Source organism: Mobula birostris, chromosome 8 (genome assembly GCF_030028105.1).
Source record: "Mobula birostris isolate sMobBir1 chromosome 8, sMobBir1.hap1, whole genome shotgun sequence".
NCBI classification, from domain to species: domain Eukaryota; kingdom Metazoa; phylum Chordata; class Chondrichthyes; order Myliobatiformes; family Myliobatidae; genus Mobula; species Mobula birostris.
Window position 1 is genome coordinate 13,918,770 of NC_092377.1, and position 23,248 is coordinate 13,942,017.

At 43.7% G+C, this 23,248-nt stretch overlaps 1 protein-coding gene across 2 annotated transcripts in view; it reads left to right on the forward strand.

Moving 5' to 3' along the window:
• The window catches only part of efcab2 (EF-hand calcium binding domain 2), a 135,215-nt gene that overhangs the window by 96,140 nt on the left and 15,827 nt on the right, over window positions 1-23,248 (forward strand). The window contains exon 7 of one of the 2 annotated variants that reach the window (XM_072267014.1): window positions 20,135-20,679. The exons of the other annotated variant lie outside the window; for it this stretch is intronic. Within the exon in view, the coding sequence (XP_072123115.1) occupies window positions 20,135-20,154 (20 nt within the window). The 3' untranslated portion in view covers window positions 20,155-20,679. Of the gene's footprint in view, window positions 1-20,134; window positions 20,680-23,248 lie in introns of those variants that run through there. 2 annotated transcript variants of the gene reach the window in all.

Genomic DNA, 23,248 nt, shown 5'->3' on the forward strand with positions numbered 1-23,248 from the left:
GCTTCAATCAGCCAAGACGTAGAGCCTTGGAATGCAGCCATGAATGAGTTAAACCAATAGGTTTGACAGTAGCTCTCCTGTTCACACCCCCCCTCAGCACACCAGCCCAGGTGCAGAGGCACCCAATGCTCCCTCAGCACCAATACCTCCTCTCCTCCCCCTCCCCCTCCAATTCAACACGTGGATGAACAATACAAGCTACCACTGACTGCACCCCTCCTTCCGCTGCCCCTGCTACCATCACCTCCACATACCACTGCTATTGTCCTGATCTTCACTTCCCGCAGCCCTCATCTTCCATCAACTCCCCAGGTGAGAAGGGATCTGGGGAAATTCAGACACAGCAAAGCATTGGGACCAGACGGTGTGAACACTGTGATTCTGAAGGAGTGTGCTGAGCAGCTGTGTGGATTTCTCCAGCACATTTTCACTCTGAGCCTCAGCCTAGAAAGGGTCCTGATGGTGTGGAGAATATCGTGTGTGGTCCCAGTAGCCAAGAAGGGCTGACAAAAAGCCCTGAATGACCACCATCCAGTGGCCCTGACCTCACACGTCACGAAGATCCTAGAGAGGCTGGTCCCGGCTCACCTCTGACCCCTGGTCAGATCAGCCCTCAATCCCCTGCAATTTGCCTACCAGGAGCACATTGGAGTCGACGATGCTGTCATCTGCCTGCTGAATAGAGCATACTCCCATTTGGATAAGCAGGGCAGCATTGTTAGGATCATGGTTCTTGATTTATCAACTGCTTTCAATATCATACAGCCCTCGTTGCTGGTGAACTCAGACTTTAGATACAACACTGAGTCAGGTCATCTGCAGAAATTCTCTGATGACTCACCAATAGTTGGCTGTATAACGGGAGGACGGGAGGGTGAATATAGGCCCCTGGTGGAGGACATTGTCGAGTGGTGCAAGCTGCATCATCCGCAGCTCAACGTCAGTAAGACAAAGGAGATGGTGGTGGACCTTTGGAAGACCAAGCCTATTGATGTTTCTATTGATGGTGAGGCCCTACAAATACCTGGCTGTGCACCTGGATGACAGTCGTGAGTGGAGCACCAACTCAGAGGCTGTACACAAGAAAGGCCTGAGGTGGCTGAGGACCTCTGGCATGTGCAGGCCTCTCCTTCACATATTCTGCTAGTCTCTTAGTGCCAGTACGATCTTCTATGCGATGGTGCTGTGGCAATGGCATCAACACGGGTGATGCCAACAGGCTCAATAAACCGATTAGAAAGGCTGGCTCTGTTATAGGAGTCAAACTGGACACACTGGAGGCTGTGGTAGAACAAAGGACCATACGGAAAATCCTGGTAATTCTGGACAATGTTTCTCACCCTCTGCATGCCACCTTGGCAGAACAGAGGAGTGCTTTCAGCAATAGACTAAGACAACTGTGCTGCTCCAAAGATGGCTATATGAGGTCATTCTTACCCTCGGCCATGAGCCAACCTATAGCCAGGAAAGTGATACCTGTTCCTGTCGGACTGTTTTTAACCTCTGTTTACCAGAGCTCTGTTTAACCTCCATTTATCCCTGCTCTCACAGCCACCCTGTACAATACTACTCTCATTTCTTATCTGGATGCTGTGATTGTGCACCCATTACTGAAAAATATTACAGTAGTTCTTGCACTACCATCTTATCAGTGTGAACTTGTAAATCTTGTAAACCTTGTAATCTTTGACTTACAAATCTTGTTGATCTAATTTGTAAGGTAAATACTTTTTTTTTACTTCTCTTCTAATATTTGTATATCCTTGTACTTGTAATGCTACTGTGACACTGTAATTTCCTTTGGGATCATTAAATTATCTATCTATCTCTTAAAGAATAGCAAAGCTCCAGGACATGACAATTTGAATGCCAAACTGTTCAAACCTGAACCAGAAGCTGCAGCAGCCATCCTGCAACCACTGTTCACTATATTCTAGGAATGGGACAAAGGGAGTCATTGTTATCATCCCAAGAAAGGAGCGCTAAGTGATTGCATCAACTGGTGTGGCATCACACTTTTGTCAGTGCCCAGCAAGGTTCTCACCAAAGTCATTGTCCAATGGATTACAAATGCCGTCAATGGGTGCCTGAGGAGGGAGCAAACTGGCTTCAAGAAGAACAGAGGCTGTGTCGATGAGATCTTCACGCTGCATGACATCGTAGAGCAGCACACAGAGTGGCAGAGACAACCGTATGTAAATTTTGTGGACTTTGAAAGGGCATCCACAGGGAGAGCCTCTGGCAAATTCTCAGATCATATGGGATCCCTTCCACAATCTCATCCAGAGTTTTTGTGCTAATTTTACCTGCACAGTTGGGGACTGCAATCTGAGCTTTCAAGTCATGACAGGAGTCCGGCAAGGCTGTGTGATGTCCACGACATTGTTTAACCTGGTGATTAACTGTGTAATGAGGCAAACAATGAAAGATAAACAGACAGGCATTCGGTAGGCTCTGTTCTCTACTCTGGAAGACCTTGACTTTGCGATGACCTCACATTACTATCACATACACACCAGCACATGGAAGGGAAAACTCGGTGCCTGTGACCTTTGGTGGACAGGTGGACTTAGAGTCAGCCAGAGAAAGACTGAGACCATGTCCCTCACTGTAGAATCTTCTCCTAATGTCAAGTATATGTGCCAATTTACCCAACATCGGTACATTCACCTACCTGGACAGCATCATTCAGCAGGATGGTGAATCCCCAAGGACAACATCCAATGCAGACTTAGCAAAGCTAGAAATGTCTTCAGATCAATGAGCAACATATGAAGATCGACCATGAACAGCATCTACACCAAGGTGAAGCTACACCAGAGCTGTGTCCTGTCCGCGTTCTTGTACAGATCGGAATGATGTCACATGATGGGAAAGTGGATGAAGACAAGGCAGTGAATAATGTCTACATAGACCTTAGTAAGGCATTTGACAAGGTCTCACACGGGAGGCTGATCACGAAGGTTTGTCTCAGCATTCAGCGTTCAGGATGAAGTAGGAAATTGGATTAGACATTGGCTTTGTGGAAGAAGCCAGAGAGTGGTAGTAGAGGGCTGCCTCTCTGACTGGAAGCCTGTGGCCAATGACACCAAGATTGGGGGTGTAGTGGACAGTGAGGAAGGCTATCATGGCTTGCAGAGGGATCTGCATCAGATGGAAAAATGGACTGAAAAATGGCAGATGGAATTTAATGTAGACAAGTGCAAGGGTTTGCACTTTGTCATAGTCACAGTCATAGTCATAGACATACTTTATTGATCCCGGGGGAAATTGGTTTTTGTTACAGTTGCATCATGAATAATAAATAGTAATAGAACCATAAATAGTTAAATAGTAATATGTAAATTATGCCAGTAAATTACGAAATAAGTCCAGGACCAGCCTATTGGCTCAGGGTGTCTGACCCTCCAAGGGAGGAGTTGTAAAGTTTGATGGCCACAGGCAGGAATGACCTCCTATGACACTCTGTGCTGCATCTCGGAGGAATGAGTCTCTGGTTGAATGTACTCCTGTGCCCACCCAGTACATTATGTAGTGGATGGGAGACATTGTCCAAGATGGCATGCAACTTGGACAGCATCCTCTTTTCAGACACCACTGTCAGAGAGTCCAGTTCCATCCCCACAACATCACTGGCCTTTCGAATGAGTTTTTAGATTCTGTTGGTGTCTGCTACCCTCAGCCTGCTGCCCCAGCACACAACAGCAAACATGATAGCACTGGCCACAACAGACTCGTAGAACATCCTCAGCATCGTCCGGCAGATGTTAAACGTCCTCAGTCTCCTCAGGAAATAGAGACGGCTCTGACCCTTCTTGTAGACAGCCTCAGTGTTCTTAGACCAGTCCAGTTTATTGTCAATTTGTAACCCCAGGTATTTGTAATCCTCCACCATGTCCACACTGACCCCCTGGACCAACCAGGGTAGGTCTTACACAGTGAATGGTAAGGCATTGAGGAGTGTGGTAAACAAAGGGATCAGGGAATACAGGTTCATAATTCATTGAAAGTCTCATCACAGGTAGATAGGATTGTATAGAAGTACACAAAATTTTAAGGGGTGTGGATAGGGTAAAGGCATGCAGGCTTTTTCCACTGATGTTGGGTGGGACTACAACCAGAGGTCATAGGTTAAGGGTGAAAGGTGAGAAGTTTAAGGGGAAAATAAGGGGAAACTTCTTCACTCAGAGGGTCATGAGAGTGTGGAATGACCTGCCAGCACAAGTGGTGCATGTAATCTCGATCTCAATGCTTAAGAGAAGTTTTGATAGGTATATGGATAGTAAGGGTATAGAGGAGCATGGTCTCGGGCAGTTTAAATAGTTTTGGCATGGGCTAGATGGGCTGAAGGGCTTGTTTCTGTGCTGTACTTCTCTTTGACTATGACAGAGAGCAACCTTACCAAGCTGTCATCATTTCACACCTGGTGCCTTTGGAAGATCCTCTGTATCTGGCCAAGAAAGATCTCCAATCACGCCCTACTCATTCAGTGTCATTAAGAGGACATGGCCACAATCATCACGAGGAAGCGTTGGAGATCAATTGGACACGTGATGAGAAGAGAGGCCAACTCCATCATCAAGACAGCATTCCACTGGAACCCCGAATTGTAGGTAATCAAAGATAACTTGAATCTGTACTGTAGAGGCAAAAATGAGGACCCTTAACCACACCAGGGCACGATCGAGAAGATAGCCAAGGTAGACGGAGATGGAAGATCTTCATTGCTGCTCTACACACCGGCGGCATAACTGGAAGTAAATAAGTAGGGCATTTTTTATTGACTCTCTTTAAGCATCATGATCGTGGATGGTGTGATAGAAATATCTCAATCTAGCATAATAGGAAGCTTAAATGTGAAGCAGTAATGTACAAAGGATTTGATGATAGGGTTAAATGGGGAAAGTGATTTGATGCTGAACATAAACAAGAGTGTCACACAGTCAGACTGAATGACCTTGTCTGTGTTGCTCATTCCCAGTAATCCTGTCCCTGCCTGCATCTCAGCAAGGGTCCATCACAATTAAAGAAAAATAACTGCACACGTTATCGTCGTTTCCATGCTGAGATAGCAGGGGACCGTGTGAAGCGGGGCATATTCTGTTCTCGGTCAATGATATACACCCAGTGGCCACTTAATTAGGTACACCTGTACATTTGCTCATTAACACAAATATCTAATCAGCCAATCACGTGGCAGCAACTCAATGTATAAAAGCATGCTGACATAGTCAAGAGGTTCAGTTGTTGTTCAGACCAAACATCAGAATGGGAAGAAATCTGATCTAAGTGACCTTAGCTGTGGAATGATTGTTGGTTCCAGATGATGTGGTTTTAATATCTCAGAAACTGCTGATCTCCGGGGATTTTCATGCACAACGGTATCGAGAGTTTACAGAGAATGGTGCAAGGAACAAAAAAGAAAACATCCAGTGAGCGGCAGTTCTGTGTGCAAAAATGCCCTGTTAATGACAGAGGTCAGAAGAGAATTGTCAGACTTGTTCAAGCTGACAGGAAGGTGATGGTAACTCAGATAAACACACATTACAATAGTGGTGTGCAGAAGAGCATCTCTGAATGCGCAATATGTTGAATCTTGAAGTGGATGGACTACAGCAGCATTAGACCATGAACATACACTCGGTAGCCAACTACTAAAGTGGCCACTAAGTGTACATCCTCAACACACACAAAATGCAGACAGCATCTATGGAGAGGAATAAGACCCTTGGCTAAGACCCATCATTAGGTTCATCCTGAAAGGTACTGTTAAATAACCAGATCTGGAGCCATAGTGACCCAAAGTCAATGCGACAGCACCTCTGTCATCGATGATAGCTGTATCTTATGTACAAGCTCTTCAGCCCATTGAGTCCACACACACCAGCAACCACCCACTTACACGAATCCAACGCAAATGCGTCCGAGGACCCTGAAACCTCATCTTTAGGAATAGTCTGCATTATCTTCCCAACCACTGAAGTCAGGCTGACTAGCTTATAATTTCCTTTCTTAAAAAGTGGAGTGGCGTTTGCAATTTGCCAGTCTGCTGGAACCATTTCATAATCTGGTGATGATTGAAAGTTCATTACTAATGGCTTACAATCTCTTCAGCCACCTCTTTCAGAAAACTGGGGTGTCATCCATCTAGTCCAGGTAACATCTACCTTCTGACTTTTCGGCTTTCCAAGCACCTTTTCCTTAGTAATAGCAATCACACTCACCTCTGCCCATGACACTCATGAATATCTAGCATACTGCTCGTGTCCATTGTGAAGACTGACACAAAATACTTAGTGAGTTCTCTGCTATTTCTTTGTCTCCCATTACTACCTCTCCAGCATCATTTTCCAGCAGTTTGATATTAAACCTCACCTCTCTTTTACTCTTTATTTATCTAAAAAAAACTTTTGGTATTCTCTTTTATATTATTGACTAGCTCCCTTCATATTTAATCTTTTCTCTCCTTATGACTTTTTCAGTTGCGTTTTGTTGATTTTTAAAAGCTTCCCAATTCTCAACTTCCTACCACTTTTTGCCAGATTATCGCCCTCTCTTTTGCTTTTATGCTGTCTTTGACTTCACTTGTCAGCCACAGTTACCGCATCCTCCCTTTAGAATACTTCTACATCTTTGAGATGTATCTTTCCCGTGCCTTCCAAATTGCACCCAGAACCTCCAGCTATTGCTGTTCTGCCGTCGTCCCTGCTAGTGTCTCCTTACAGTCAGCTTTGGCCAGCTCCTTCGTCTCTCATGCCTCTGCAGTTCCCTTTACTCCACTGTGATACTGATACATTTGACTTTAGTTTCTCCCTCTCAAAATACAGGAGAATTCTATCATATTATGATCACTGACTCTGAAGGGTTCCTTTACTCTAAGCTCCCGTGTCCAATCTGGTTTATTACACCAAATGCAGAATTGTTTTTTCCCAAGTAGGCTTAACCAGAAGCTGCTCGAAAAGGCCATCTCATATGCATTCTACACATTCAGTCCATATTCATCACGGTTTTTGATCTTGTCTCCATGTTAATTAATCCCACTGACTACCATATGTCTATCCTTCTTCACAGTCTTGCTACGCACTGCATCTACTTGTACAGTATACCAACTACCCCATCCTCAGCTCTATTACTCCAGTTCCCATCCCCCTATCAAATTAGTTTAAACCCTCCCCAACAGTTTCTCAAACCTGCCTACAGGAATATTGAAGCCCACAGGTTCACATGTAACCTATCCTTTTTGTACAGGTCATACTTTCCCCAGAAGAGATCCCATTGATCTAGAAATCTGATACCCCACCCCCACCCCAATTCCCCAGCCACGTATTCATCTGCCAAATCATCTTATTCTTACCCACACTGACAGTTGACACAGGCATCAATCCAGAAATTATTACCCTGGAGGTTCTGCTTTTCAGCTTTCTACCTAACTCCCTATATTCTCTCTTCAGGACTACCTCTCTTTTCCTACCTAGGTCATTGATACCAATGTACACCACAACTTCTAGCTACTCACCTTCCCCCTTTAGAATGCTGTTGGACCTGATCTGCAACATCTTTGACCCTGGCTCCTAGGAGTCAACATACCATCTGGATGTCTAAGAGATCGGTTTGATTACAGCCCAGCAAAGAGTCCTGAAAGTCCCTCAATACTGGCAAGACCAAGTGTAGACTGGATGACTGTTTTGCAGATATCTGTGCTCTGTCTGCAATTGCAATCCTGGGCTTCTAGTCTAACCCCTTCCCTTTCTAGTCAAAACCCTTTCCCCTTTCTACACCGACTGTCAGACCTCGACCTTCTCCACTGCCAGGGCAGGCCAAATGCCAACTAGCGCATAGAACATATAACAAAACAGCACAGCCCCCCGTGTTATGCCGTAATAATTAAGTTAGTAATCAAATGTGCAACTAAACTAAACTAATCCCATCTGCAAAAACAATATCCACATCTTTCCGTTTCAGGAACCCAAGTGTCTCTTGAATATCCCTATCGTATTTGACACCCACCACCACACCTGGTAGTGCATTTCAGGCACCCACCACTCTCATTGTAAAACTTTGCCCTGCTCATCTCCTTTGAAATTATCCTCTCCTACTTCCCAGAAAAATAACACCTGTGTAAGCTATACCAAGTGTGAGGAACGCTAAATTTAACATCTTCAGGTAAGCACACCCTTCACCGCCCCCAGTGCTCACTCCTACACGTCCATGAAGTGTTTCTCTCTCTTTATTAACACCCCTCACTATCCTGCACTCTGTTACCCTCCTGCAGCCAGCACAAGGTGGTTGAAATCAGATAGTTGAAAGCCTTTCATCTGTACAAAAGGGCACAAGCACGAGGCACCAATGTTTCTCAACGACCAGTGATCTGAATCCCAGAGGGAGAGTAAAGCACCTGAGAGGAGCACAGGAACATCGAGATTGTGTTTCTGTCTTTTATTGTTTAATTCTCTGCTTCCTGCCTCATACCTTTTCTTTTGCCAAGCTATAAAACATTTTATTTGTGATTTGTGACCGCTGACAAATCATTCGCAAGCAGTGAGCAGAAATAATAAACGTCTGACAATAAGATAATGGCTCCAAACCTTCTCCACCAATCAGAACACACCCTGTAATCTCACAGGGTCAAGATCTGCTAACTATTTACGGAAAACTCAATCAGTGGTGTTAATCCCCTTAAATTTTATTATGTCTTATTGCAAGTGTTGGCAAAGGATCAGTGCTGTAGACTATTTATTAATGCTTGTTGTTCTCTTGTGCTCATTATGATGATTTTTATCGACTTGTCAACAAATGTGTTGCCGGTGGATTGTATTTCCAGAAAGCCATGAGTACTAATGATATAGGGGTACGGTACTGTAGTAATAGAGTGGCCAATTTATTAGCCAGTGTCTGGAGTGCTCTGGCTATTAACCCGAGAGTTGAATTCCACCATGGCAGCTGGGAAGGTTAATTTGAATGATTGAGTAAAATATTGGGGAAAATAACAGGAATCAAAAGGCAGTATCAGCAGTGGTTTTGCATCTGCTAGATTGTTATATGAAAAAAAACTGCTGACCAGATGAATGTTTCTAGCATTTTTCTGTCGGTATCTTTGGTTTGCTGACTTCCTTCCTTTTGGAAAAGGAACCTGCTGCTCTTCTGCAGCCTGGTTCATATGTGACTTCAGGACTGTGGATTTGCAGCCATTACATCTGGTGCTCATTTGGGATGGAGAGATTAAATCCATATTCTGGGAATGTCAAGATGTTTAAAATGTTGTTTTGAGGTATACCCTTATTCTGCTGTCAAAATATTACATGACTTTGGAATAATTCCTGATTGCAGAGCAACACATACAAAACGCTGGAGGAACTCAGCAGGTCAGGCAGCGGAATACCTTTTCATAGCAACACACACAAAATGCTAGAGGAACTCAGCAGATCAGGCAGCGTCTATAGAAATGAATAAACAAAGTTCCTCATGACACAGAGTCTTAGGTCTCAGCCCAAAACATCGGCTGTATTCACTTCCATAGATGCTGCCTGATCTGCTGAGTTCCTCCAGCATTTTGTGTGCTTTGCTTTGGATTTGCAGTATCTGCAGACTTAACAGTCCTGAAGAAAGGTCTTGGCCCAAAATATCGGCTGTTTGTTTATTTCTATAGATGCTGCCTAACCTGCTGAGTTCCTCCAACATTTTGTGTGTGTTGCCCTACATTTCCTACATCTGCAGAATCTCGTGTTTATGATTTCTGATTGTGGTTGGTTTGAAGTTCATTTTAAGAAGAATATCATCAGAAAGGGAGAGAAAAAAAAACAGCAGCTGCTGAAAATCTCTACAAGCGATCTGGGTTCAATTTCCGCCACTGTCTGTAATGAGTTTGTATGATCTCCCCATAACTGTGTGGATTTCCTCTAGGTGCTCTGGTTTCCTCTGTTCATCCAAGGATGTACCAGTTGGTAAGTTAATTGGTCATTGTAAATTGTCTGTGATTAGGCTAGGACTAAATTAGGGGATTGCTGGACGGCGTGGCTCGAAGAGCCTGTATCTCAAGGGAACGCACAGAAGATCATTCTCTCCCTCTGGTTGCTCTTTTTGGCACCTTGGGTGATGTAAATTTGCACTTATATATAACCATATAACAATTACAGCACGGAAACAGACCATCTCGGCCCTTCTAGTCCGTGCCGAACTCTTACTCTCATCTAGTCCCACTGACCTGCACTCAGCCCATAACCCTCCATTCCTTTCCTGTCCATATAGTTGTCCAATTTAACTTTAAATGACAACATCAAACCTGCCTCAACCACTTCTGCTGGAAGCTCGTTCCACACAGCCACCACTCTCTGAGTAAAGAAGTTCCCCCTCATGTTACCCCTAAACTTTTGCCCTTTAACTCTCAACTCATGTCCTCTTGTTTGAATCTCCCCCACCCTCAATGGAAAAAGCCAATCCACGTCAACTCCATCTATCCCCCGCATAATTTTAAATACCTCTATCAAGTCCCCCCTTGAATCCGACTAAATAACGAACATTATCTTTTGCCTCTCTCTTGGCTAGACGGTTGGTTCTTCTTAGGTGGGAAGATGCTGCCCCACCCACACACTCAATGGCTTAGTGATATTATGGCCTGTTTAGACCTCGAAAAGATTAATTATTCACTTCTCAATTCGGACACAAAGTTTCATAAGGTGTGGGGACCTTTTCTTGAATATTTTCACAATTCTTCTTTAGGGTAAGTTTATCTTTTTTTTTGTATGCTACAATCCCTTACTTCCAGCTTTTTTTTTGTAAGTTATACGGTTTTTTGTTGTGAATTACATTATACTTTTGGTAGTCGGCACTATACTTTTTTTTTCTATGTATATTTACAGTTCTCTGGGGTTGAATGTTCCAATTGATTTTTTTTCTTTTATATGCACAATGGTTGGCCTGGGTTTTCTTTTCAGTGGGAGGATGGGGTGGATACTAATTTTACATAATTCTCTTTCGGGTGCTTTTTTTTCTTAATTGTTATGAATTATATATTGGATTTGTTTGTTTTGCACTGTATAAATCACCATTTTGTTGTTGGGTTCTCTTCTGTAGTTTCTTGAGAAATGTATTAAAAATTAATTTTAAAAAAAGATCATTCTGCCAGCTGTACCTGTGATTGAAAGACAGGTCCAGTTTGTTACACAAATAGACGCACCAAAGGGCCCATTTCTGTGCTGCACTGCTCCATGACTTATGATTCTTTATGGGGTCCTGGTGAGATCACATCTGGAATATTGTGTACAGACCTGAGGAAAGATGTCCGTACAAAAGTGGGAGATGGTGAAGGTTCATCAGATTGATTCCTGGAATAGTTAGCTTGTGAGCTGAGGAGAGATTAAACAGACTACCCTTGATATCTCTCAAGTTAAGAATAATGATCCTGTTGCAACATACAAAATTCTTATGGGAATTGCAGTTTAGACATAAATTGGTTTATTATCGTCACCTATACCAAGATATAGTGAAAAGGTTTGTATTGCATGCCATCCACGTGTGTATGTGTATTTGACAATGAACTTAACAATAAGCAGTAAGTAAAGCAACACTGGCTGGGTCACAGTCTCCAAAGTAGAGTCCAACCGTTGAAAGTGAGTGAGAAGAAATTTCTTCACCTAAAGGTAGTAAATCTTTGAAATTCACTGCTAGAGAGGGGTGTGCAGACTTGGTCACTGCAGGTATTCAAAGTAAGTGTATTACCTAATTATGTAAGTGTCACCATATACAACCCTGAGATTCATTTTCTTCCAGGATTTCACGATAGAACAAAGAAATATAATAGAATCAATGAAAAACTACACGCAAAGTCTGACAGGCAATCCATATGCAAAATAAGGCAAACTATACAAGTACAAACAAAACCCATAATTTATATAAAAAAAATAAATAATATTGAGACCCGGAGTTGTAGAGTCCCTGAAAATGAGTCCATCGGTTGTGGAATCAGTTCAGAGTTGAGGTGAATGTAGTTATCCACGCTGGTTCAGGAGCCTGATGAATGTTAATAAATGTTCTTGAGCCTGGTGGTGTGGGATCTAAGGCTGCTGTACCTCCTTTGTGATGGTAGTCGGGATAGAATTTGATAGATGTTAGAAACAAAGGACATGGAGTTAGCCAGAAAAGTGATTCTAGGAGAGTTGAGCGTCCCTTAAGGATCATTGTGGCTGCCTACGTATGGAGCCACAGAGCTGGGTGAGCTCTTAAATAAATATTTCTTATCTTTGTTTAATGTGGAGGTCATTGAAGCCAGGGAATTCGGGGAAGAGAATAGTAATGTCTGGAAACATTCCATTTTACAAAAGAGGAGATGCAGTCATTCTTAAAGCAATAAATCCCCGAAAGCACTTAAATCCCCACAGCCTGACCAAGAGTATGCTAGGATATTATAGGAAGGTAAGGAAGAAACTTAAAAAGAGCTGCGAGGGTAAGTCAGAGAATGACAGGCTGATGAGCTTAACATCAGTGGTGGGAAGGTTACTGAGGGATTCTGAGAGACAGGATCTACTTGCATTTGGTAAGGCAAGGACTGATGAAAGATAGTCAGTGTAGTTTTGTGTGTGGACCATTATGTTTCATGAATTTGATTAAGTTTTTTGAAGAGGTAACCATGAGGAGTGATGAGGACATGATGGTAGATGTTGTCTACATGGACTTTAGCAAGGCTTTTGACAAGGTCCCACACAGTAGGCTGATCCAGAAGGTGAGATCACATGGGTTTCAGAGTGAGCTAGGTAAGTGGATACACAATTGGCTTGGTGGGTGATTGTTGAGAGTTGTTTTTTTTGGATTGGAAGCCTGTGATTAGTGGTGTGCCACAGGGGTTGGTGCCGGGTACACTGTTGTCAAAAATTACAATGACGTTTTGATAATGGGGAAATTGGATGGACAAATGGCAGGTGAAAAGTCCAATGGATGCATTTTGAGAAGTTAAACCAGGGTAGAACTTACACAGTCAATCTAAGGGAACTGGAGATTGTTGTGGAACTGTGAGACGTAGTACAGAATACAGAGCTGTACAGACCTATGGTAGAGAGAGGGAGCTCCATGAAATTGGCAACACAAAATGATGAAGACTGCAGTTCTCATGCTTGCCTTCATCAGTTAGGGCACTGGGAACAAGAGTTAGGGCATCATTGCTTTGTCGAGCAACTCCACTCCATCCAGAAAAAAACGGAATTTCCAGGTGGCCAACTATTTTAATTCTTCTCCCCATTCCCATTCTGATATGTCGATCCGTGGCCTCCAATTTTGCCATGATGAGGCCACTCTGAAGGTGGAGGAGTAACACCTTATATTCCGTCTAGGTAGCCTGCAACCTGATGGTGTGAACATTAATTTCTCATTCTGGTAACTTTTTCCCCTCCTTCTTCCCTTTCTCCCATGGTCCACCCTCCTTTCCTATCAGATTGCCTCTTCTCCAGCTCTTAACTTTCCCACACCTGGCTTCACCTAAACAAGACATACGAACGCTGGAGGAGCTCAGCAGGCCAGGCAGCCTCTATGGAAAAAAGTAAACAGTCGATGTTTCCAGCCAAGTCCCTTCATCTGCTGAAGGGTCTTGGCTGGAAATGGCGACTGTTTACTCTCTTCCAAAGAGGCTGCCTGGCCTACAGAGGTCCTCCAGAATTTTGTGTGGGTTGCTTTGGGTTTCCAGCATCTACAGATTTTCTCATGTTTGTGGCTTCACCTATCACCTTCTAGCTTATTCTCCTCCCGCTCCCCCAGCTTTTTGTTCTGGTGTCTTCCTCCTTCCTTCATAGCCCTGAAGAAGGGCCTCTGCCCAAAATGTCGAGTGTTTATTAATTTCTATAGACGCTGCCTGACCTGCTGAGTTCCTCTGGCATTGTGTGTGTGTTGATATGATATCACGTTATGACATACAAGATGTGGGTGAAATCACACTTGAAGTGTTGTGTGCAATTCAGGTTGCAGGAAGGATGCCATTAAGCTGGAAATGGTGCAGAACAGGTTCACAAAGATGTTGCCAGGACTGGCAGTCTTGAATTATTAGGAGATAACGGATAGACTGTTGGCTTTTTCCTCCCTGGAGTGAAGAAGGTTGAATGATGACCTTATAGATGTATATAAAATCACAAGGGGCACGGCTAAAATGAATAGGGTAGGGAGGTCTAAAACTAGAGGACATAGATTTAAGGTGTGCGAGACAAGGCTTAAGGGGAACCAGGGGGAGAAACTCTTTCAAATGTCATAGTCATAGTCATAGTCATAACTTATTGATTCCGGGGGAAATTGGTTTTCATTACAGTTGCACCATAAATAATAAATAGTAATAAAACCATAAATAGTTAAGTAGTAATGACAAATATGTAAAATGTAAATTGTGTCAGGGAATAAGTCCAGGACCAGCCTATTGGCTCAGGGTGTCTGACCCTCCAAGGGAGGAGTTGTAAAGTTTGATGGCCACAGGCAGGAATGACTTCCTATGACGCTCTGTGTTGCAACTCGGTGGAATGAGTCTCTGGCTGAATGTACTCCTGTGCCCACCCAATACATTATGTAGTGGATGGGAGACATTGTCCAAGATGGCATGCAACTTGGACAGCATCTTCTTTTCAGACACCACTGTCAGAGGGTCCAGTTCCATCCCCACAATATCACCGGCCTTACGAATGAGTTTGTTGATTCTGTTGGTGTCTGCTACCCTCAGCCTGCTGCCCCAGCACACAACAGCAAACATGATAGCACTGGCCACCACAGACTCGTAGAACATCCTCAGCATCATCCGGCAGATGTTAAAGGACCTCAGTCTCCTCAGGAAATGTTGAGTAGTGGGTATAGGGAACAAGGTGGCAGAGATGGGTACAGTGGGTACAGAGCTGCCATATGGAACAAGTGCCAGGGATGAGTACAATTACAACATTTAAAAGACACTTGGACAGGTACATGGATAGGAGAGCTTTTGTGGGATTTGTGCCAAATGCAGGCAAAGGGGATAGACTCAGGTAGGCAACTTGGCATGGATGAGTTGGGCCAAGGTTTAGTTATGGCTGTATGACTCAAAGTGACACATGAGGTAAAAGGTCAGTTTATTCCTGCTTCTGATTTCCTATACTCTTAAATAAAAAGAAAAAGCCAAGCATTTTTATTGTCTCCTGTACGTTCCCAAGACATACCAAAATACTTAAAAGTCAATTAAGTAATTTTGAACTGTTGTATTTCAGGTTTCCAATAATGTGGCAAATCAACTTAAAAGCAAAGGCCCAGAATACTTCATCCCTTTATGTAGCTGTGGTCAAGTAAGAGAGAACATCAGGAAATGAGCGTTGGAGGATTGGAATGTTGTTAATGAGGGTTGTCATGTCTCCAACATTCCTACACCCTGCATGGGGGGGGAATGGCTTTTTATTGATTCAAGCCAATTGGAAAACAGCAAACAAAGATTTTATTTTAAATTTTTATCAAGATACAGTGCAGAGTAGACCCTTCTGGCCCTTTGGGCTGTGCTGCCCAGCAACTCCTGATTTAATCCTAACCTAATCACAGGACAATTTATGATGACCAATTAACCTACCAACATGTAGGTCCTTGGAATTTGGGAGGAAACCAGAGCACCCAAAGGAAACCTACACCGTCACAGGGAAAATGAACAAACTCCTCACAGACGCTCCCATTCTCTGCCTGTACTTATTGCTGCCTCAGCAAAGCAGCCAGCATAATCAAAGACCCACCCTCACCAGACATTCTCTCTTCTCCCACCAGGCTGAAGATACAAAAGTCTGACAGCCACGTACAACCAGGCTCAAGGACAGCCTCTATCCCACTGTTATCAGTCTCTTGAATGGACCTCTTGTACAGTAAGCACTTTTGGCCTCATCATCTATCTCATTATGATCTTGCACCTTATTGTATACGTGCACTCTTTCGGTACCCTTTTCCACTTTATTCTGTATCGTCATTGTTTTACCTTGTCCTACCTCAATGATCTGATCTGTAGGAATAGTTTGCAAGACAAGCTTTTCACTGTATCTTGGTACATGTGACAATAATAAACCGATTCCAATTCCAGCACCATCTGACAACCTCCAACCTACCACCCTCTCATCCCCTTTCTTAAAGATAGCAGAGTCAAGGGATATGGGGAGAAGGCAGAAAAAGGGTACTGATTGTGGATGATCAGCCATGATCACAGTGAATGGCGGTGCTGGCTCGAAGGGCTGAATGGCCTACTCCCGCATCTATTGTCTATTGTCTTTTCTCCTATTCATTCGTAAGGCCAGTGATGTTGTGGGGATGGAACTGTACTCTCTGACAGTGGTGTCTGAAAAGAGGATGCTGTCTAAGTTGCATGCCATCTTGGACAATGTCTCCCATCCATTACGTAATGTACTGGGTGGGCACAGGAGTACATTCAGCCAGAGACTCATTCCACCGAGATGCAGCACAGAGCGTCATAGGAAGTCATTCCTGCCTGTGGCCATCAAACTTTACAACTCCTCCCTTGGAGTATCAGACACCCTGAGCCAATAGGCTGGTCCTGGACTTATTTCATAATTTACTGGCATAATTTACATATTACTATTTAACTATTTATGGTTTTATTACTATTTATTATTTATGGTGCAACTGTAACGAAAACCAATTTCCCCCTGGGATCAATAAAGTATGACTATGACTATTCCCCAACATTCCATTTCCCATTCCTTCATCCTTAACAGTTTTCTAAGGGAGAGTGTTCCAGACTTCCAGCACCCTGTGCAGGAAGAAATCCCTTGACATTGCACTTGAACAGCCAGGATCTCTTTGCCCCAGGTTCCAGTGAAAGTGGTGGGGGTTGCTGGGGGGTGGAGGGGATGGGAGGTGGGGAACTTTGGGCACTGTAATAAAGTAAAGGCATCCGTTAGTCTTGTGAGACCATGGATCTGCGCCGGGAAGGTCTTCACTGTACTGCTGCTGCAAAACAACAAATTTCACATCTAATGAGAAAGAGATTCTGAAATAGTTTCTCTCTAAATTACCGTAACACCTCCAGAGATAAACTACTATTTGGGTAAAGATGAGGAGGAATTTCTTTAGTCAGAGGGTGATGGCTATAGAGACCAAGTCAATTGGGAATATTTAAAGTGCAGGTTGATACGTTCTTAATTAGTGGGGAACAAATAGCCTACTTCTGCTCCTATGTCTTATGGTCTTTTAATTATCTGAAACACTTCTGACCTGGTTCATGATGGGCCACTGACCATTGTGTTCATTTGAGGATCGCCACAGCTGAGGGTCAAAAAATTGCAGGCATAGTGGAAGGCTGGTGACCATGTTTATATAACACTAAGATTGGCTTTATTTGTCACATATTCACTGAAGCATTAAAGCACACAATGAAACATGTCATTTGTGTCAACGACCAACATAGCATGGGATTGTGCTGGGAGCAACTTGCAGGTGTTGTCACACTTCCAGCAACAACATGGTATGACCACAACTTACTAACCCTAACCTATCATCTTGTGGACTGTGGGAGGAAACCAAAGCACCCGGAGGAAATCCATGCAGTCACGGGGAGAACGTGCAAACTCCTTACGGACAGTGGAGGGAATTGAACCCCGATCTTACAGCCAGTGCTGTAAAGTATTCTGCTTACTGCTACATGATTGTACGGCCCATGCCAGCCTCTAGAAGTGGGACTTGCTCCTATAAGTCGGCGGTCCCCAATCACTGGGCTGCGGACCGGTACCGGGCTGCAAAGAAACAATATGATTTGGTGATATGAGTCAGCTGCACCTTTCCTCATTCCCTGTCACGCCCACTGTTGAACTTGAACGCATGCGAGGTCATTACCCGTGCGTCATCCATGTCGGCGCGGGAAGGAGATCAACTCCTCGAGCTTGCAAATGATGGTGGGCTGTAAAGTATGTTTGACATAACATCTCTGCCGGCATTCTGGATCAAAGTCAAGGCTAAATACCCTGAGATAGCCACGAAAACACTGAAAACGTTGCTTCCATTTCCAACATATCTCTGCAATGAATGCAACGAAAACTAAATTGCGGAATAGCTGGACATAAGGAACCCCCTTCGAGTATCGCTGTCTCCCATCACCCAATCGTCTCGTTGCAGGAAAATAAGCCCAGGGCTCCCACTGATTCAGCGATATTGGTGTGTTGCAATGATTTTATATGTTCATACAGGGAAAATATGTGCTGTATGTTTAATATCCAAACGTTACTTAAAATTTTATGATGCTATTTACTTATAAGTGACTTATATAACCATATAACAATTACAGCACGGAAACAGGCGATCTCTGCCCTTCTATTCCGTGCCGAACGCTACTATCACCTAGTCCCACCGACCTGCACTCAGCCCCTAACCCTCCATTCCTTTCCTGTCCATATACCTATCCAATTTTTCTTTAAATGGTAATATCGAACCTGCCTCTAGAACTTCTACTGGAAGTTTGTTCAACACTTACTTCAAGCTCCCCTGTCCTCCCCTGATAATTGAGTTATCACTATATTAATGCGAGGAATATATGCGCTGTGTGTTTAATATTAAATTCATTAGAGAAACCCTTTTAGAAATGAAATTGAGTGTATTAGCCACTTATCACCTATATTCTGGTCGTGATTAATACTCTCTCCCCCCCTCCCCCGAGCAGAATCGCCAAAAAACATTTGCAGGGAAAAAAATCGGCAGGTACACGCATGCGCACTGGTGCCCGTGCAAGGTTTCATGGTCAGTGTAGTCTTTCTCGCGGTAAACACAATGTATTTGACTGCTACCCTTGTCCGTTGGCAACCCTACCTCCCCCCCGCCCCGGGTCGGCCGGTCCACAAGAATATTGTCAGTATTAAACTGGTCCGCAGTACAAAAAAGGTTGGGCACCCCTGCTATAAGTAACACGGGAGAGACCTGAGAAGAACCAAGACTCTGTTTCTGTATTAAGGGATGTGCGAGCATTATGAATGTATAAGCCAACAATTGGACACTGTAATCATCTCAATGCATTCCCTGTGCAGGAGTGAATGAGGAGCCAAAGGAAAATTACAAAGTGTGCTCATTCCAATTCTAGTTTAGAACATAGAACATAGAAAACCTACAGCACAATACAGGCCCTTCGACCCACAATGCGGTGCCGAACATGTACTTACTTTAGAAATTACCTCGGGTTACCCATAGCCCTCTATTTTTCTAAGCTCGATGTACCTATCCAGGAGACTCTTAAAAGACCCTATTGTATCCTCCTCCACCACCGTCGCCGGCAGCCCATTCCACGCACTCACCACTGTCAGGGTAAAAAAATTTACCCCTGACATCTCCTCTGTACCTTCTTCCAAGCACCTTAAAACTGTGTCCACTCGTGCTGGCCATTTCAGCCCTGGGAAAAAGCCTCTGACTATCCACACGATCAATGCCTCTCATCATCTTATACACCTCTATCAGGTCACCTCTCATCCTCTGTCCCTTCAAGGAGAAAAGGCCAAGTTCCCTCAACCTATTCTCATAAGACATGCTCACTAATCCAGGGAACATCCTTATAAATCTCCTCTGCACCCTTTCTATAATTTCCACATCCTTCCTGTAGTGAGATGAACAGAACTGAGCATAGTACTTCAAGTGTGTCTGATCAGGGTCCTGTATAGCTCTAACATTACTTCTCAGCTCTTAAACTCAATCCCATGATTGATGAAGGCACTGTATGCCTTCTTAACCACAGAGTCAATCTGGACAGCAGCTTTGAGCGTCCTATGGACTCGGATCCCAAGATCCCTCTGATTGTCCCACTGGGCGTGCCCTACTGCCCTGCTATTGCTACCACAAGGAGTGTACTGCACTTCCAACTATCCTCATTAACCTAGTTGGTCTCAACTTATCAGAAATAGTCCCCTTGTCCTACCTGTTGTTGTTGAGTGCCATTGACTCATGGTAATCCTATGGATAGTGTGTTTGGGTTTACATGGCAAGATACGGAAGTAGGTTGCCAGGCCTTTCTTCCTTCCACGCAGACTCTGCTGCTGCCCAACCTGGGACCCAGCTCAATTCGAACTCAAGATCATCTGTTTCAAAGTCCAGTGCTGATGCCACTAAACCACCCTTGTCCTACCTATCACTCCCCTATCTTCTCTGTTACTGAAAACTAACTTGTTCTACTCTCTATTCCCAGATCTGACAGAGGACTCCTGACCTGAAGCATTAGCTGTTTCTCTCTCCACGGATCCTACATGACCTACCTAGTATTTCCAGCGTTTTCTGATTTTTACTTCAGATTTCTAGCATCTGCAGTTTTCCAGATTTCCCTCTAAAGATGTGTGTTTTCCTGCTGAGATAGCTGAGCTTAACAAACCATTTCTCATCACATGGAAGATGAAATTCTTTCTTTCCTCAAGACTATAACCAGCTTGTCAGTGAGGTCCTTTGAGTTTGATATTCAGCTTTGATGAGCCTGAAGCTTGCAGTGGTGAATCTGTAGAATTCATTGCCACAGGTTGCTGTGGAGGCCAAGTCATTGGATATGTTCAAAGCGGAGGTTGATATAGGTTCTTGATTAGTAAGGGAGTCCAAGATTAAGGTGAGAAAGCGGGAGAAGGGGGTTGAGAGGATTCTTGACCTCTCAAATCAGATACGGTGGGTAGGTTCGATGGGCTGAATGGCCTAATTCTGCTCCTACTGTGCTGTGTAAAAATCTAAGGCACATATATTATGCACACATAAGCACTGAGTATAGGAGTTGGGATGTAATGTTAAAATTGTACAAGGCCAAATTTGGAGTATTGTGTATTGCTCACTGAATTATAGGAAAGATGTCAACAAAATAGAGAGAGTACAGAGAAGATTTACTAGAATGTTACCTGGGTTTTAGCACCTGAGTTGCAGAGAAAGGTTGAACAAGTTAGGTCTTTATTCTTTGGAGCGTAGAAGGCTGAGGGGGGACTTGATAGAGGTATTTAAAATTATGAGGGGGATAGATAGAGTTGACATGGATAGGCTTTTTCCATTGAGAGTGGAGGAGATTCAAACAAGAGGACATGTGTTGAGAGTTAAAGGGCAAAAGTTTAGGGGTAACATGAGGGGGAACTTCTTTACTCAGAGAGCGGTAGCTGTGTGGAACGAGCTTCCAGTAGAAATGGTTGAGGCAGGTTCGATGTCATTTAAGGAAAAATTGGATAGGTATATGGACAGGAAAGGAATGGAGGGTTATGGGCTGAGTGCAGGTCGGTGGGACTAGGTGAGAGTAAGCATTCGGCACGGACTAGAAGGGCCGAGATGACCTGTTTCCGTGCTGTAATTGTTATATGGTTATATGGTGATTGATATATAACTAGGGTGCCTGAGACTTTTGCAAAGCACTGTAGTAATTTTATTTATTGCCTTGTGCTGCTGCCGCCACAAAAAAAATCAAATTTCATGACCTATGTGAGTGATGATAAACCTGATTCTGATATGGGTCTCTATTGTGGACTGAGAATGGGAAGCGGGCAGGGCGAGGGGAATCGTGGTTGGGACAAGGGGAAAGGAAAGGTCGGGGGAGCAGGAAGCACCAGAGAGACATTCTGTAATGATCAATAAACCAATTGTTTGGATTCAAATGACCGTGACTGGTGTTTCAGGGCTGGATGTGTCTGCACCTGTGCCTCCACCCTTGCCATTTCCAACATCCTTTGCTCCCGCTCGCTGTGCACTCTGTGTTGATAAATACAATACTGTGCAAAAGTCTTAGGCCCCCTAGCTATATATATGTGCCTAAGACTTTTGCACAATACTGTATGTCTTATGGTCTTGTTTTTAAGATGCCTGCAGCCCCACAGCCGCCATCAAATCCACCCCACTGGTCTCCCAATCGTTCGCTTGTACTATGCACTGTACAGCTGATAGGACTGGTTTATAATATTATGAGGGTAGATTGACTTAATGGGCCAATGACTTATGGCCTTATGGTTTTATATTCGGCTGAAATAAACAGCCCCAGCCCGCAGCATCTTCCTATACAAATGCACTTGCCCCAATCTCTCTTTTCCCAGGCATGTTCTGCATCAATAGTAATTACTTGAACTTCTTTCAATGTATTCTCCGCTCACAATATTGACTGCACTACAAAGAGGAGAGCAAATCTTACTGGAACATGCTCCTGGAAGAAGTTGTGGATGTGAGTTCAATTGCAATATTTTGGAGAGGTGTGGATTACATGCATGGAAGGGAAGGGATTGGAGAGCTACAGTCCAGTGTGGTCGATGGGACTGAGGGGAATAAAATTCGGCATGGTCTAGATGGGCTGAAGGGCCTTTTTGTGCACTGTAGTGTTCAATGACTTTCTGACTCCAGAAACTGTTGGAAACACCTGCCCTTGGAGCATCACATAGCTGGTCAATGGCCATCACAGGCAGAGTTCTCTTTAATGGATAGAAGGAAGGAGTGTAGGAAAGAAAGAGAGGAGGAAAAGGAGTAAGAAGAAAAGAAATGGCTATCTCAAATTCACTTCCTCCAGAGGCCTCATTGTACTGCTGAAATGTATGGTAAATGGCATAAAATGGATGAGTGTGTTAGCTCATGGGTTATGGCCAGAGAAAAAAATGGCTGTAGTCACTTAGCACTTTCGTTCAAGGATGTTTATTGGGTGCGTCAAAAATCAAACTTATGAAAATAGCAAGAAAGAAAACTGCCAATATTTACAAAAAGATATCTATCAGAATGTACAATAATAGCTCCATACTATTTTGTCCAGTGTGAACTCCTGACAGTCCTGATCTCTCTCTCTCCTACTGAAAGAGATGAGTCTTGTTTCTTTAGGTACCAGGACATACCATCTTTAATTACCCACACAGTTAATGTAAGAACACACGTGAATGCACCACACAATGCAGTTATGTCATGTTACAAAATAAACAGAAGCTTCTACCTTAAATGTAGTATACAAACAATATATATATGCATTTACACATCCCCAGCATGAAAGAAACTGAATATTCCACTGTGTATGACAGGAAAAGCACCATAAAACTGAACCCTTTAGGATCCATTATTAGAATATACCGGGGGGGGGGGGCAGTGGGAGACGTTGAAGTGTGCGCACTATGCACAACGACTGCAGAATGACAAGGCGATGTTTGTGTGTGCTTGTGTAAACGTACATGTGCAAGGTGTGCATTTACTGTGCGCTCTCCATCACAGAATCACGACTGATAATTGGTGAAGTCTTGATGGGCCAAAGGGCCTGTTTCTGTTCTGTATGACTCTACGGCAGGCAAATAGTACATCTAGAACTTAGCCAAATCAAGCTGAG